Source organism: Acanthopagrus latus, chromosome 23 (assembly GCF_904848185.1).
Source record: "Acanthopagrus latus isolate v.2019 chromosome 23, fAcaLat1.1, whole genome shotgun sequence".
Taxonomy (NCBI): domain Eukaryota; kingdom Metazoa; phylum Chordata; class Actinopteri; order Spariformes; family Sparidae; genus Acanthopagrus; species Acanthopagrus latus.
Window position 1 is genome coordinate 16,268,880 of NC_051061.1, and position 13,893 is coordinate 16,282,772.

Sequence of the window (13,893 nt, forward strand, 5' to 3'; positions counted from 1 at the left end):
CTCATTGGGTTCAGGTGGAACCAATTTCAACCACTTCGTCCACTGCAGTAGTTTTCTCTCATCTTTTAAAAACTGAGCATGTGCTTTGCTTGCACAATCAAGCTGCATATGTAGTTAGAGGAGCCCTATGTTGTTTTTGGAGAAGTAATCCAAACTCAAAATATAAGTATTTACAAAAATATTGAGGTAATAATACATAGCTTTATCCATAATTGAATAACCAAGCTGTTTTGAGAGGACAATAGAGTTGCCAGACTACTATTTTGAAGCTAGACAGGTGGCAAATACAAGGTAAAACGACAGTCACCACCGGAAGCATCGTTGTGTGTTTTATTTTGAAGGTTGAAACCGGAAGTCAGTTTTATTTTTCTCCCTGCTCAGACGTTGTTGGCCTCCTCGTCGTCAGGCGGGTTTGTAACGTTAATTTAACCCACAGCTGCGACAACAAACAATTCAAACGAGCATTTTGTTTGTATTTGTCACAAAGGGCTGATCGCAGCTGAGCGCCGGGCATCTTGTTAACGTCTTTCACGTGGACTGACACGGCGGTGATGTTGCGTCCCTCACAGAAACTGCCTGCTTCAGGCTGAGTTTCTCGGTATGACAGGGTAAGAGGAAACGTCGGGTTAAATTAAAAAAAAAAAAAAAAAAAAAACATAACGTCACTACAGTGTGTGTCTGTGTCTGTTTCTATGTGTGTGTCACGTTACACCTCACACAGACGCTTTTATTTCACCTTAAACTAGCGAGTCGGGTAAGCAGGACTAGCTAGCAAATGCTAACGCTAAAAAGTAAGGTTGGTTGACGTTAAACAGTCGTTACAGTCGGTACCTGCGTTTATAACGTCTCTCTACTCGATGTTTTCCCACTTACGCTCGCTAGATGGGTGTTTTATGTATGTACGTGGCTGTTGTTGCTTTGTATGTAGTGTAAATATGAGGATAATTGGACCTGTGTTGACCTCACCTGACAGATAGATTGATCCAGGCTATCTGCCAACACCTTACATTTATTAATCAATCCTTCTCTTCTACAGAATGAAGACACACCTGCAACTAGTGTGGATAACAGTTTTAAAAGTAAGTTTTGATTCTTAAAGGTGCACTTTGTTGTTTTTGGGGGGTGGGAGACATTTGAATCAGAAGAGAAAAATCTTCATTGACAGATTTAATTTTTTTAAGTGTAAACACACCAAACAAAAAGGACAACTCAGTTTCATACTGTTTTACTTTGTGTATATGTGGCAGACCCTGCCACCTTTTCTAGTTTCTTACTGCTTGAAGATGAGGACCCTTTTTTTCTCTGAAAGCAACTTGTTTATTCAGTTATGGAACAAACATAATTATTCCTTATTAATATCGTTAAAATTCAGATAAAATTCCTGCCTTAATGTCACGAAACATTTCTAGAGCATCACAGCAGAACAGTGTTGCAACATTCTCTTAAGCAACTAAAGTAGATGGAGACTTGTTTTAAAATGTAAACAAACAACTGACACACAGACAGTCTGACATAATCCAAGAAGCCCCAAGATCCAAAATTGTTTTGAAATGTTGCTATTTACACCCTCGATGCATGGTTGATTTTGTGCAGCCATGCTTTTAGTTAAGTGGCCGCAATGAAGATTTCTTCAGTGTTAGTAACGTAAAATCAATTTTGGATCTTGTGCCAGATAATCTGTATAGATGATCTGCCAATTTACTGTTGTTGTTTTGTTCCCAATTCAAGTCTGAGGCAGTTGTTTAGGTTTTCTGCACAATGCTCTTTTGCTGTGAAGTGACTTAATTTAAATTTTTGGGTGAATAGTCTTTTATCTATTGCACCTTGACCATGCTGACATTCTCATGATTGTAAATTGTTTTGTTTTTTTTGGTTGTTTGTTTGAAATCCGTAGGTCAATATCCCATTACCCTACTATCAAGATTTCCCATCCAGATTTTCAAATGAAAATGGAGGATATGCCCCTGTCAGGCCAAGACAACACCAAGCTGGAGGTTGTTGAATATCTAAAGCATTTAAGTCTTCCTTTAACAGTCAAACGTTATGTCTGTCTTCTGTTTTTAATGTGGCAACGGCAATTTTGTATTTGGTCTTCATGTTGCAGGCCTTGGTCCATGACATCTACTCTGAGCTGGTGGAAGATGCCTGTTTGGGCCTGTGCTTTGAGGTTCATCGTGCTGTGAAACAGGGCTACTTCTTCTTGGATGAAACGGACCAAGAGAGCATGAAGGAGTTTGGTTGGTACCATGACATCCAGTTCGTTCTGGTCCATATCTCTTTGGTGTGTTTGATTACTATATATATACTTTTTTTTTTCCCTCCACCAGAAATTGTTGATCAGCCAGGAGTGGACATATTTGGCCAAGTGTACAATCAGTGGAAAAACAAAGAGTGCGAGTGCCCAAACTGCAAAAGATTGATAGCAGCTTCTCGCTTCGCTCCGCACTTGGAGAAATGTCTCGGCATGGGCCGCAACAGCAGCCGCATCGCCAACCGCAGGTCGGTCAGTAAAGGAGTGCTGTGCTCATCCAAAATTGGTGTGAATAATTGATCACATTGTTTGATTGTTTTTGTTTTTTTGTTTTTTAACAGGCTAGCCAGCAATAACAACATGAGCAAATCAGAGAGCGATCAGGAAGACAATGATGACCTCAATGATAACGACTGGTCGTACGGGGCAGAAAAAAAAGGTTAGCTTTAAAAGAGAAGTTTAACTTCATTAACTTGCTTTCCACTTTGCTAAGAGAATAATTAAGCAAGAGTCCTGGTTGATGTCATATGATAAACAAACATGTTTCCATGTTACAGCCAAGAAGAGAAAGTCAGATAAGGTATTTTGTCATTTGTTTTCTCTCTCATGCAGACAATATCGGTATACAGTATGAATGATGAGTGCATAATGTGGTCTATCAAATGTGAATAACTTTCTTTGTGCAGAATCAAAATTCCCCAAGACGATCCAAATCTGTAAAACACAAAAATGGTGAGTTTATCAGGCGTTTAGTTTCTGGTGTCATTGTTTGAGATGATTATCGTCTGCACCTGGTCCCTTCAGCTGCCTCGAAGCTTGTGATGGGTCATGTTGCAGATCAGGATGTTCTGTGTCCTCAGTCATTGTTTGGACACCTGCAGTCTAATGCCAACCACGGTGTAGTGTAGAAAGGTTAAACAAACAAAGGTTCACCTTTACGATTTACTGATCCACACCAAAAATATCAGCACAGATGAAGAAGACTTATGCAAATTATTGACCAGACTTTCATCGTGCAAGCTCTAGCGATCCTGATCCTGAAAAAATATTCCTGGTAGATGATTTTGACTTAAATACTGATGATGTTCTAGTGGTTTTATCTGTGCATGTGAAATAAAAGTTATGATAACTGAATGTTTTTATTTCTATTCTTTTTTTACAGGTGACCTTGGAGGCAGCGTCAGTTCGGAGCCTTACAAGGTGACAAATCCTTCTTTTGTTATTGTTACCTGCGAGACCACCAAGTCCTTCCAACTTGTACTGTACAAAGTACTGATAATGTTTTCTCTGTCTTTCATTTCAGTACAACTATAATACTGGCATCAGTTATGAAACTTTAGGCCCCGATGAAGTCAGATCTCTTTTAACGACGGTAAGCGACTTGCTTGAATGTGCCCAAGCACGTAGATGTTTTTCAGGATAAGCAGTCCTTTTCTTTTTTTACTAATCTCCTTTAATCAAACAGATTTTAATGTTGTGTTTGTTTCGACAGCAATGTGGGGTGATCTCTGAGCACACCAAGAAGATGTGTACCAGGTAATTACTGTGTAAACCACTGGCACATAAACAAAAGTAGTGATGAAGTGTCTCCACTCTAAAATCACCTGACGCCATGTTATTTAATCCAAATTCTGACATCGGTGTCTCTAGCTACTTCAGTTTGACCCCTCTGTGAAACATCATAAGAACTAAATCACTTTCACTGTCTGAACCTGAATCTAGAAACATGATCCAATTAATCCGTGTATTTATGGAAGTGATCATGTATGTCGGGACAAACTCGGGCACACAGGTGGCAAGTCATTGTATTCCATTGCTTTAAAAATCTGGACCAGGGATTGACGTGTCTGTTTCTCCAGAATAAAAAGATCTGCGTAGATCTCAGACACAACAATAACAATATAGATATTCTTATTTAGCCCATGAAGGACGCTCTCAGTGACCAATCCCTGACATTTCATAACCTTTTTTAACACCTCATTGCTGCTCTGTGCCATTTTATTGGTCACTGACTGAGTCCGGAGCAGTCCGTCCCACCTCCATCCCTCCCTGCATGCGGGGCGATGCGTGAAGCTGTGTTCCGTGGGCGGCCGACAGTTAGGGATGTATAATGCCACCTTGTGTCCCACCAGGTCTCAGCGATGTCCCCAGCACACGGACGAGCAGAGGAGGGCCGTCAGGGTGTTCCTCCTGGGGCCGTCCGCGTGAGTGTGCCCTGTCCCCCTTCCTCACCCCTCCCCTCACCCACAAGTGTCCATAACAAAAGTCATGTATGAATGAGTGCTGTGATCCTCACGGTGCAGGTGTATGATGCAGTTCACTGTTTTGTGATTAATTTGAGATAGGAACAGAACTAATTTTGCTGCTCAGTGTCTTTTCTGCCAGTAACAGCTCTTTGACAGAGGCAGAGTTGTGACTGTCTTACACAGCAGCTGAAGGGGGACTGAGCGATCTGTGACCTTTTATCATTGAAAAGGTCATGAGAGCGTGTCCAGCAGTATACTGGTTCTCAGTGGAGGAGCACCTGCTCCAATCAGGATTTGACACAATTCCCCAAACTCTGTTGTTACCTGCATCGTTCATGCAGGCGACTTGGTAACACTTTATAATAACCATCATGAATAAATGGTTAATTGAAAGTTAGTCAAACTTTAGATCATCTTTATTTAACTGATAATGAAATGCTTGATAACCTTTACAAAGAAGTATATTTCACATTATATATGTGTTAACCATAATGATGGAAAAACAAATTAATTATCTTAGAAGGGCAGGATTTTTTAAAGAAAAGCAAACTGCCTTTTTCCTTTTGCTTCAACAGCCTGGGTTAAAACATTTTAATGAAGTGAGTATTTCTGTACCTAACAGTGGACATGACTAATAGATGAGCTAGTAAGAATACTAATGACACGATCAAGGGGCTGGATTTTGGTGGCTAAGGGTTTTAACATATTGAGCTGTTGTCAGGCTCACACTTTCATTCTTCTAAAGCAAATGGTGCTGATATTCATCAATAAGAACCTGTGTCTGTATTACATAAAGGACAAACACAAAAAGACACCAGATAGTAAATAATTCAAGGGGAGAACAGATTTTGGTTTTGGATTTGCAGAAGTTGTGTAGAAGTGCACAAATGCAGAACATATTTAAATGAGTTTCTGGTTCCTGTTTGAGGATCAAGGTCTCCTCTGAACTTCCACAATCTTGATCTCTGCCTTTAGTTGAACACTTTAGTGTCCTATAGGGTGCCATCAGCCGCAAGCAAAAGTCCAGAGTGCACATAAATGTAGGGTGAGCACAATCGATTTTCTGTTTACATTTTCCACTAGTCTCCTTATACACACAAATGCTCTCATTGTGTGTCTGAAAACAACAGTAAAGTCACAGTAGAGACCATATACAGCAGTGTATGCACCCAACAGCAATGTTATGTAAACAGGTGAGACAGTATGTTAACGGTCATGACCGGAGGCTGATTGAAAATGCCTTACTGGTGCAAATCATTGACTTTGTGCTATAGAGATTAAACTTATCTTCCTGCCCCTTTAGCGGTCTGTTAACTGTATGCAGTACACCAGGAAGATTATCAAATAGATGGAGTTTTGTTCTCTGTGTCTGGGTTTCATGTAGGCCGTCGCTGCCTCACTCGGATGCCGCTGTGGAGAACGACAGCTTTGACATTCCAGACGGACAGACCCTGATGAGCCGCCTGCAGTGGGAAGACTCCCCTGACATCTCACCTACTGATTCGGCCTCATCTAAAGCCAGTGAGGAAGCACTCTTCATTATGCTGAAAGACCTTTTTGTCTTTAATTAAACACGAAAACAGCTGATAGATACATTATCTCTCCACAGGCACCAATCATTCAGATTCGAGGAGGCCCAAGAAAAAAAAGAGGACGTCTCTCGGTTTGAGCAGCGTTGGAGGAGGAGGTGGAGGAGTAGGAGGGGGTGGGGGAGGAGGAGGGGGAAGTCTGACTGGAGGTGGAGGCGGCAGCAGCAGCAGCAGCTCTCAGAGTAATATCAGCTTATCGACCAAAAAGAAGAGGCCCAAACTCTCAGCACCTTCTATTTCCAGTATCTATGATGACTTAAACTAGTATAAACCAGGACTTGCCTCCCCCGATGAAGTCCCTCCTTTCATACCGTACACTTACAGGCTTGAACAGGATGGGACGACACTTGACTCTATAGTACTTATTGATTTAACCTCGAATCAACAAATCAGGCAAATTTAAATGAACATTTGGCGCTCTGTATTACGAGCACAGCGGTCGAAAGATTGGGGTCGGTCACAGAGTTTCTCATCAGGGTATCTGCAGGGAAGTACTGGACCTGAAAACAGGCTTGATTTACTGCTTATTCATGACCCCAAATTATTCTTCAGAGCATAAAAAGTGTTAAATTTGAGCTTTCTGAAACCTTCAGGTACTCCAGGACTGTGACCCGCCCCTATTTTTAGACTGTGTGCTTATTTAACTCTGTTTTGAGTAGACATGTGGACATTTGACTCACCTATACTGGAGTACTCATCAGTGGCTTTTTTTTTTTTTTTTTTTTTAATTTTAGCATCGTATTGCACAGTTGTGTGTGTGTGTGTGTGAGTGCCTCTGTACGCTGAACGTCACTTTTTCGTGTGGTGTGTGTGTGTGCAGTTAGAGGGTATGCCTGTGTGTGTGTAATCATTTATATTTTCATAAAACTATGCATCCTAGAATGTGACATTTTTGTGAAAGTATGTGTGCCATTTTAAATATTTAAATTTTTTTATTGTTTACATCAACAATATATTTAAGTTTTTATTTGTCAGTGCCTATGAAGTGATACTGTAATGTTTATTATTTGTGTGTAAATGCAGATTTTGATATTTGATGATATTTTCGGGGCACATGTGTGTGTATATATATATACAGTATGACGCGTGAGATGGGAAAGTAATCATGAATCCGACGTTAACTTCTTTGTGTATTCTCACTCACTTCTGCTCATAGATCACATTGTACATTCAGTAGATCAGTGGTGCAGTTATACCTGTCATCCACGATCGTGAGTGATGAGTCTGCATCTTATAACCAACAATGTTTAATGTAAAATATTACGCGCTTTAGAGGTCTGATGCACTATTTGACTAATCTTGGTCTCACAACTTGTCATGGTTGATGTCTTAGAGAAGCATTTTTAACCTGTTTCTCCTATAAATTGGCTTCTCAAACACGATTCTTTATTGTTGCAGATTTTATTTTGTGTTGCATGAAAATGATGAGAGGTAGAGGAGAACAGAAATGGGGAAAAATTAGTTACCAGTATGCTCCTTCATCCAACAAAAACAAACTTTCTGACATCAGAATGAAAAAAGATCCTCTTTATCAAGAGCAATCTGTTTGTTCATCATACTGTTCAAACTCTTGCTGTCATGTTTATCCACATTGGAATTTTATAATCAAGCACAAATCCATTGACATTTTTCAAATTGGGCAAAGTACACAGTTTTGAGTCAGTTAGCCCAATTAATTGTGCAGCTAGTGGTTTGGACTGTTATTTTTGGAACCAGTGGAGCGGTTCTGTTGCAATGCTAGTAGGATTTTTGGACCGGAACCGTCTGGGGCTAGCTGGTTAGCATGTAAACGCCACACAGAAACTCAAATCTGCCATTTCTTCACATTCTGATAGTAAACAGAGTTAATATTTCAATGAATTCAGCTAAAATTCTTACATGCTCTTTTGTTGCCCCTTTAATCATTAGTGATTTTTGGCAGGAGGTAATAAAAATATAACTCCTTTCACACACTCCCTTAAGACAAATGCATGCCGTTACAATCCCAAATGTCATGAATGGGACAATCTTGTCAGAGCTGAACATTTCTGTTGAACACTGTAAACGGGCCTTTTTTTCTTTAGTCTTTTGATATGCACTAAAATAAATGAACTGCTGTTGAGATACTTTGGTAGATGTGAAGCTAACAGCAGCGGCTCTGTTCATCTATGTGCAGTACAAGTGCAATAACAAAGAATGCAGTGTTGGGATATTTTTTCATACACAAGCACAATCCTGAGCATGTGACCGTCATACAAGAGCATAACGGAACATGTTTTTCTACACTGCTGTGCATACTGGTGTGTCTATATAAATAAACATGAACCCTGCTTAGAGGCTCACTTCTTCAGACCACAAACAGAAACAGGTTTGGTTTGAAATGCTTTAATTTGAGACATCACTGAAGCCAGAGCAGTCCAGCATAATCAGGAGGGGTTGTGTTCCCCCCCCTCCAAATCTGTAAGTGCCAGATGCAGGTTCATCTGATTCATTCTATCGTTTTTATTTACAGAAAATACACAACATATTTACAATATCTCCTCAAAAAGTGTCTATATTCAGCTCTAGTGATTATTTAAATTAGCCTGTTTCTACATAGCAATAGTTTTTTCAGCGACAAAAATATCTGAAATTTTCAATTTTCAGCCTAGCACTGAGGCAGCTGTACAGTCTATATATGCTTACACGGAGCTTGAATCGTTCAAATAACACAAAAATAATAGTAAAGAGTTAAACTGGCACACAAACGGGACGACAGTGAGTGGTTCCAATTCTTGCATCTATCAGTTAATTTTAAACTTGTTTGAACACGGAAACAATGGCCTCAAAAACGATGACACACAAACGCATCATGGATCTTTAGCGAACAATAAAAGAGCAGACAGAGAGAGAGACAGAGTGTTTGAACATGGCATGAACCACTGCAGATTATTATTTACCTCATGTATACAGTACAGTCACTCATCTGTTTATAATCTTGGTGCATGCACAAACAGGCTCACCTATCCACACACACACACACACACACTCTCTGCAGGAACCCAATCAGCCGTGACATCTGCACCAAGCTTCCTTTGATTAGTCCACGTCTCAAGGTGCCTCCCACTGCTGTAGTTATTTTTATTTTACCTCCCAACATTCATGTGCCTTTTCAGCGGCGGTGCATACCAAATATCAGAAAGCTGAAGAACACAGTGACTCCCACGAGGGAGATGGTCGCAGGGGCAGTGAAGAACTGCCTGTAGTTGATGCGGAAGTACCACACCACCGACAGTATCACCACAAACACAGGCACCACCAGGCTACCGGTGCTGATGGCCACACCGGCAGCTCGGAATCCTCCGGAGACCCCGGAACCGGCTCCGGCCCCAGACTGAGCCCCCTCCTCTGGGGTGGGCTCGTGCAGCGTCGGGGAGATGTGGCAGTGGATCACGCTGTTGTGTGTGATGTTCAGGGATAGCAGAGTCTTCTTGGGGTCCTGCAGCAGCTGGCCTTGGTAGATAAGTTTTATTTGATGCTCACGACCGGAGAAGTATTTACTGGGAAAGGACAGAAACGGGAAAGAGAAGATGTATTAAAAGGGATAGTGCAGCATTTTGGGGAATGTGCTTGTTTGCTTTATTGCGGAGATCAATTATCCTCATGTCTGTATAATAAACCACAGCAGCTTGGCTGAGCTAAAACAGTGGTAGGAGGATTCTGTTACCGTAGGCACATTCGTGTGGTGTCGGAATAATCGGAGGAGGATTCCTTTTTTCTACATCCACTGTGTTACCCTGTCACACAGTTGTTACCATGGTTACAGCTGGACTGTTTACCTAGATTACACATGTATAGGCTTCAGCGTTTGTTGATTTTCCTGCATGGTTTTCTGTAGTTTTAAATGTCCCTGTTGACAAGTTTTGGCCTTGTGTCACCCATCATTAAACTAAAGCACAGTCAGTAAGTACTAGCCTCTGTGCTGCCTTCAAAGCCTCATGTAAAAAAAACAAACCCCGGCACTTAACAGTACACATTGATTGAATCGCAACGTATGTTTTTCTAATAAGTTCTGGGTAGAAAACCACGGCACCAAACATTGTCCTACATAGGTCTTTTATCATGCAGTTATTTCAAAGTGTAAACATCTAAAATGCAGGTTTGATGCTGTTTCATCTCTTTGAAAATAACCTTTTCACGTTCACATATCTAACAATTTTCGCAATTCAAAATGGGGTGATCTGAGGAGCATATCACTTCACAGATAACATCACAGGATATCTGGTTAGTCCCATTTGAAAAAAAAGAAGAAAATGACAAGCTGTGGTTTTACAAGAAGTTACAATCTAGAATTTTTTTGTTTTCTTGCTCGGAAAAGACTCACATGTAACCTCTTATACAGCCATGTGCTGTGTTTACGTTTTAAAACTTGACTTAGGAGATCTAGACGAGCCGTTTTCCCCTGACGCCACCCTTTGTTCAAAAGAGCCATGCAAACAGACTGCTCGCTGTAGGTTCATATTTACAGTACATACACTGAGTGGTATTGATTTTTTCTCTCTCTCTCAAGTAAACAAAGAAGCACATTTCCCAGAATGTAAAATGATTCACTTGACAATCTATGCTCGAAGTCTGTGGGTTTGGGGTTGCTTAACAAACCTTTTCAGTCCTCCCACTGTGTCCTCCGGTTCAACAACAGCTACCTCCTCCGTGTCATTTAAAAACTTCAGACGAACAGAGATGCAGGTGGTGGTGGTGGTGGGGGGGTAAACGGTGCTGGACAACACGGGGATATGCTTTAATATCTTTTTATCATCCTCCTCCAACTCCTCATCATCATCATCATCATCCTCCTCCTCCTCATCAATGTCGTCGTCATCATCATCCTCATGTGAAGTGTGCAGTCTTCCGGCCTGTGCTTGTTTGCTCTGGATGTCCAGCAGGAGATCTGTCCTGACCCCCTCGGCTCCCTCCCCTGTCCCCTCGCCCTCTCCTCTCTCGGTCCCCGACTCACTGTCGTCAGGTTTGTTCTCCTGCGAGGGTGGAGGGGCCTGCTGTTCAGGCGCGTCTGCGCTGGGGGACCCTCCGCTGTAGCTGTCATGGCCTCCCAGTCCGATGAGAGAGGCGTGGGCGCCCACGGTGAGGATGGTGCCCAGTATGTGATCTCCCCTGTCGGCCACATGGGTCGAGAGCCAAGCCAAGACGAGGGCCAGGGCCAGGAGCAACACACCGCCTGCTGCTGTTACCTCATCCTCCATCCCATCCAACATGGTCAGTGCACACACTGCCATCTCGGTCCTCCAAACCTGAAGACGAGAAGAGCACGACACAAAAATGAACTAAAAAGTCGGGCATCTGACTAAGTTCAGGAGAGAAGTCAAGATCCTTGACAACATTAAAGAGCTACTGATACCACATAATACAAGTCGGCCCCTGGGGTCCTCTGATCAGCCTGTTATTTGTCCCTCACTCCAGGCTAAAGACAAAGGGAGACTTTCTGTTTTTGAGATAGTGGCTCCTGCACTTTGGAACTCTCTCTTCATTTGTTTAGATTTGCTTTTGCTTCATTTGTTTTGTCTGTCGGTGTAGTCAGTTGTCTCCTTTTAAAATGCTTGTTCCTTTTTTGTTTCCTTTAGCTCTTTTATGAGGCACAAAAACATGTAACATATATTAATACACGTATTATTATCACGTTATATGACATGGCCCAATATAAATGTCAACCATCGGACATTTTTAATGCAAATATTACTTGTTAGAATAAAGAAAACAAGCTAATAGGTCATACTTGGCAACTTATAGTGAAAACAGGGAACATCACATGCACATCTCAGAGAAAAGAGAAGACGTTTCTGTGCACCCATCCCAGGGCAAATATAATGACTGAACAAAACTTTAGTTCCTGTTTTTAGCTCTTGAAAGGACATGCAATGACTTGGTTACACGACAAGAACAATTAAACTGTAAAAGCTCTGACTTACAACAGTGGTGAAAATGTATTATCATTAAGTAAAATGGGAGTTTTACCACATATCAACATATAAACAAGACTTTAAAGCCTCAGAGCTCAGTAGCTAACTTCGTCATGAATAGCTAGCGTCGGTGTTAAAACCACTGGCATTTAAAACAAAAGTCCCTTCACAAGGTTTTAGCATGTGTGGGAGTCTTTGCTGTTGTGTAGGATGAAAGTTGCTCAACATAAAGCTCCGCTGTTATCAGGGCTGTGCATAACAGCTGTGTCCTGTAGCTGTGAAGCTATGTCCCATCATCACACAGCTGTTCGGAGACGTGCTGGTACTTCCTCCTCATGCCACCTAGTCATTACACTCGACAGTCAACCCGCTAAGAAAAATATTAGCTGCTTTCAAACCTAACCTCCTGTGTTGCTAACTTATGCCGTATTGTACACCGCTGTCGCCGTCAGCGAGCTAAGTTAGCTCGCCAGCTAGCCTTTCCTCTGCTAGCTGAAAAAAAAACGACCTTCGGTTTACGTCTCCATCTGCTCGGCGTGTTTTGTCGCCGAGAGTTTGTTTCAAAGTGAGCGCCGGGGTCGTCTGAACGCCTGCGAGTCTTCGCCGTGTCGATATCAAGCGATCTTACCTGCCAGCTGTGAGCTCAGAGCATGTTTGAAGACGAGGCTCGATGCTAGTTAGCAGCTGCTGCTTACCAACCACATAATAAACACAGGAGGGGATGAGGACTTGTGACGTCATCACGTCGCCGTGGGTCAGCGAGGGCGTTTGTTTAGGAAGTGGGTCACGCCTGTTGCTCTTCCAACAACAACTACAGCTGAGGGGATAGATGAGGAAGTCTGTTGTGTATTTTTTTTCAAGATACATTTTTACTATTTCATGTACCACTGCGAAGATAGCTGCACATTTCTTGCAACTGAAAGAATTAATAATTTTTGTGAGTTTATGGAGGACTGAACTTGCCAAAATCTACAGTAAATTTAACAAATATAGTGAATTTGGGTAATCTTGGACATTTTTTGCAGTTTCGACTTCTACACCACACCTTTCTGTAATCCCTGAAATGTTGTCTAACCACACCAGAAGAGAGAATGATGGTATCATAGCCAGAGGAGACATGCCACGCCTGTTGTTCTTCATTGTGCTAAAAAAAAAAATGTAAAAAAATAATTGTATTGGCTTGTATGAGGTGCTTGCATGCCAAGATCAATGTCGCCATTAATGAAAAAAAAAAAATGACAAAATGACCTAAATAAATATAGAATTCATAGAAACCTAATGAATGCACAGATGTTTATAAACACATTTTTTTTCAACATTTAAATGAATATTTTATTGCGTAAACGGATTCTGACAGATTTATATCCTGAACATTAATCTTCACCCTTTATAAATGATTCAGTAGATTTGTTAATATGCAATTAAATGTACCAAAAACAAAATGGAAACTAAATTTTGTCCTCCCAGGAGTCTGGCCTCATGTTTTTAGCTAAATTCCACATAAGTTTAGATGAAAATGAGAAAATAAGATGAACACGTGACATAAAATCTAATGAAAAGCTTTCCTCTGCATGAATGAATGACTTTATTTTGACCCAAAAATTAAAAAAACATAATCAAAAACCAAAACAAAAGTCACAGTGTCCAAAACGCGGTTGAGCGAAGTCACACGTACACAACCCTACTCCTTTTTCACTTTCTCTTAACTCATATATTATTTCAGAAAATTCTCAAATGCATTATTACTATAAAAACAACTATCCCCAGTTTATTTACCACGCAGCTTATTAAATAAATACCAATCCCAGTTTATACAACACAACCTGTCCTCTTCCATAGACCTGTCAGATAAATATTTTGTATATTTTCTTCATGAT

At 41.1% G+C, this 13,893-nt stretch overlaps 2 protein-coding genes across 5 annotated transcripts; one reads left to right on the plus strand and one right to left on the minus strand.

The window, feature by feature from the left end:
• The first annotated feature begins 351 nt into the window (after positions 1–351).
• On the plus strand, positions 352–7,468 carry atxn7l3 (ataxin 7-like 3). 4 transcript variants are annotated; one of them, XM_037088605.1, is made up of 14 exons: positions 352–608; positions 1,037–1,079; positions 1,895–1,994; positions 2,105–2,237; positions 2,328–2,499; positions 2,593–2,690; positions 2,809–2,831; positions 2,938–2,983; positions 3,414–3,451; positions 3,555–3,623; positions 3,744–3,787; positions 4,384–4,455; positions 5,882–6,018; positions 6,107–7,468. In XM_037088605.1, the coding sequence occupies exons 3-14, from the start codon at positions 1,944–1,946 to the stop codon at positions 6,349–6,351; spliced, it is 1,128 nt and encodes a 375-aa protein (XP_036944500.1). In that variant the 5' UTR covers positions 352–608; positions 1,037–1,079; positions 1,895–1,943; the 3' UTR covers positions 6,352–7,468. The 4 variants fall into 4 exon arrangements, with proteins under 4 accessions (XP_036944500.1, XP_036944502.1, XP_036944499.1 ...); XM_037088604.1 differs by lacking the exons at positions 352–608; positions 1,037–1,079 and adding an exon at positions 1,492–1,635; XM_037088606.1 differs by lacking the exons at positions 352–608; positions 1,037–1,079 and adding an exon at positions 1,679–1,798.
• Positions 7,469–8,434: 966 nt separating this feature from the next.
• tmub2 (transmembrane and ubiquitin-like domain containing 2) lies at positions 8,435–12,799 on the minus strand. The gene is made up of 3 exons (XM_037088608.1): positions 12,645–12,799; positions 10,704–11,350; positions 8,435–9,604 (listed from the first exon to the last, which is right to left on the minus strand). Exons 2-3 carry the CDS (start codon positions 11,333–11,335, stop codon positions 9,217–9,219), a joined length of 1,020 nt encoding a protein of 339 aa, XP_036944503.1. The 5' UTR covers positions 11,336–11,350; positions 12,645–12,799; the 3' UTR covers positions 8,435–9,216.
• Positions 12,800–13,893: the final 1,094 nt, after the last annotated feature.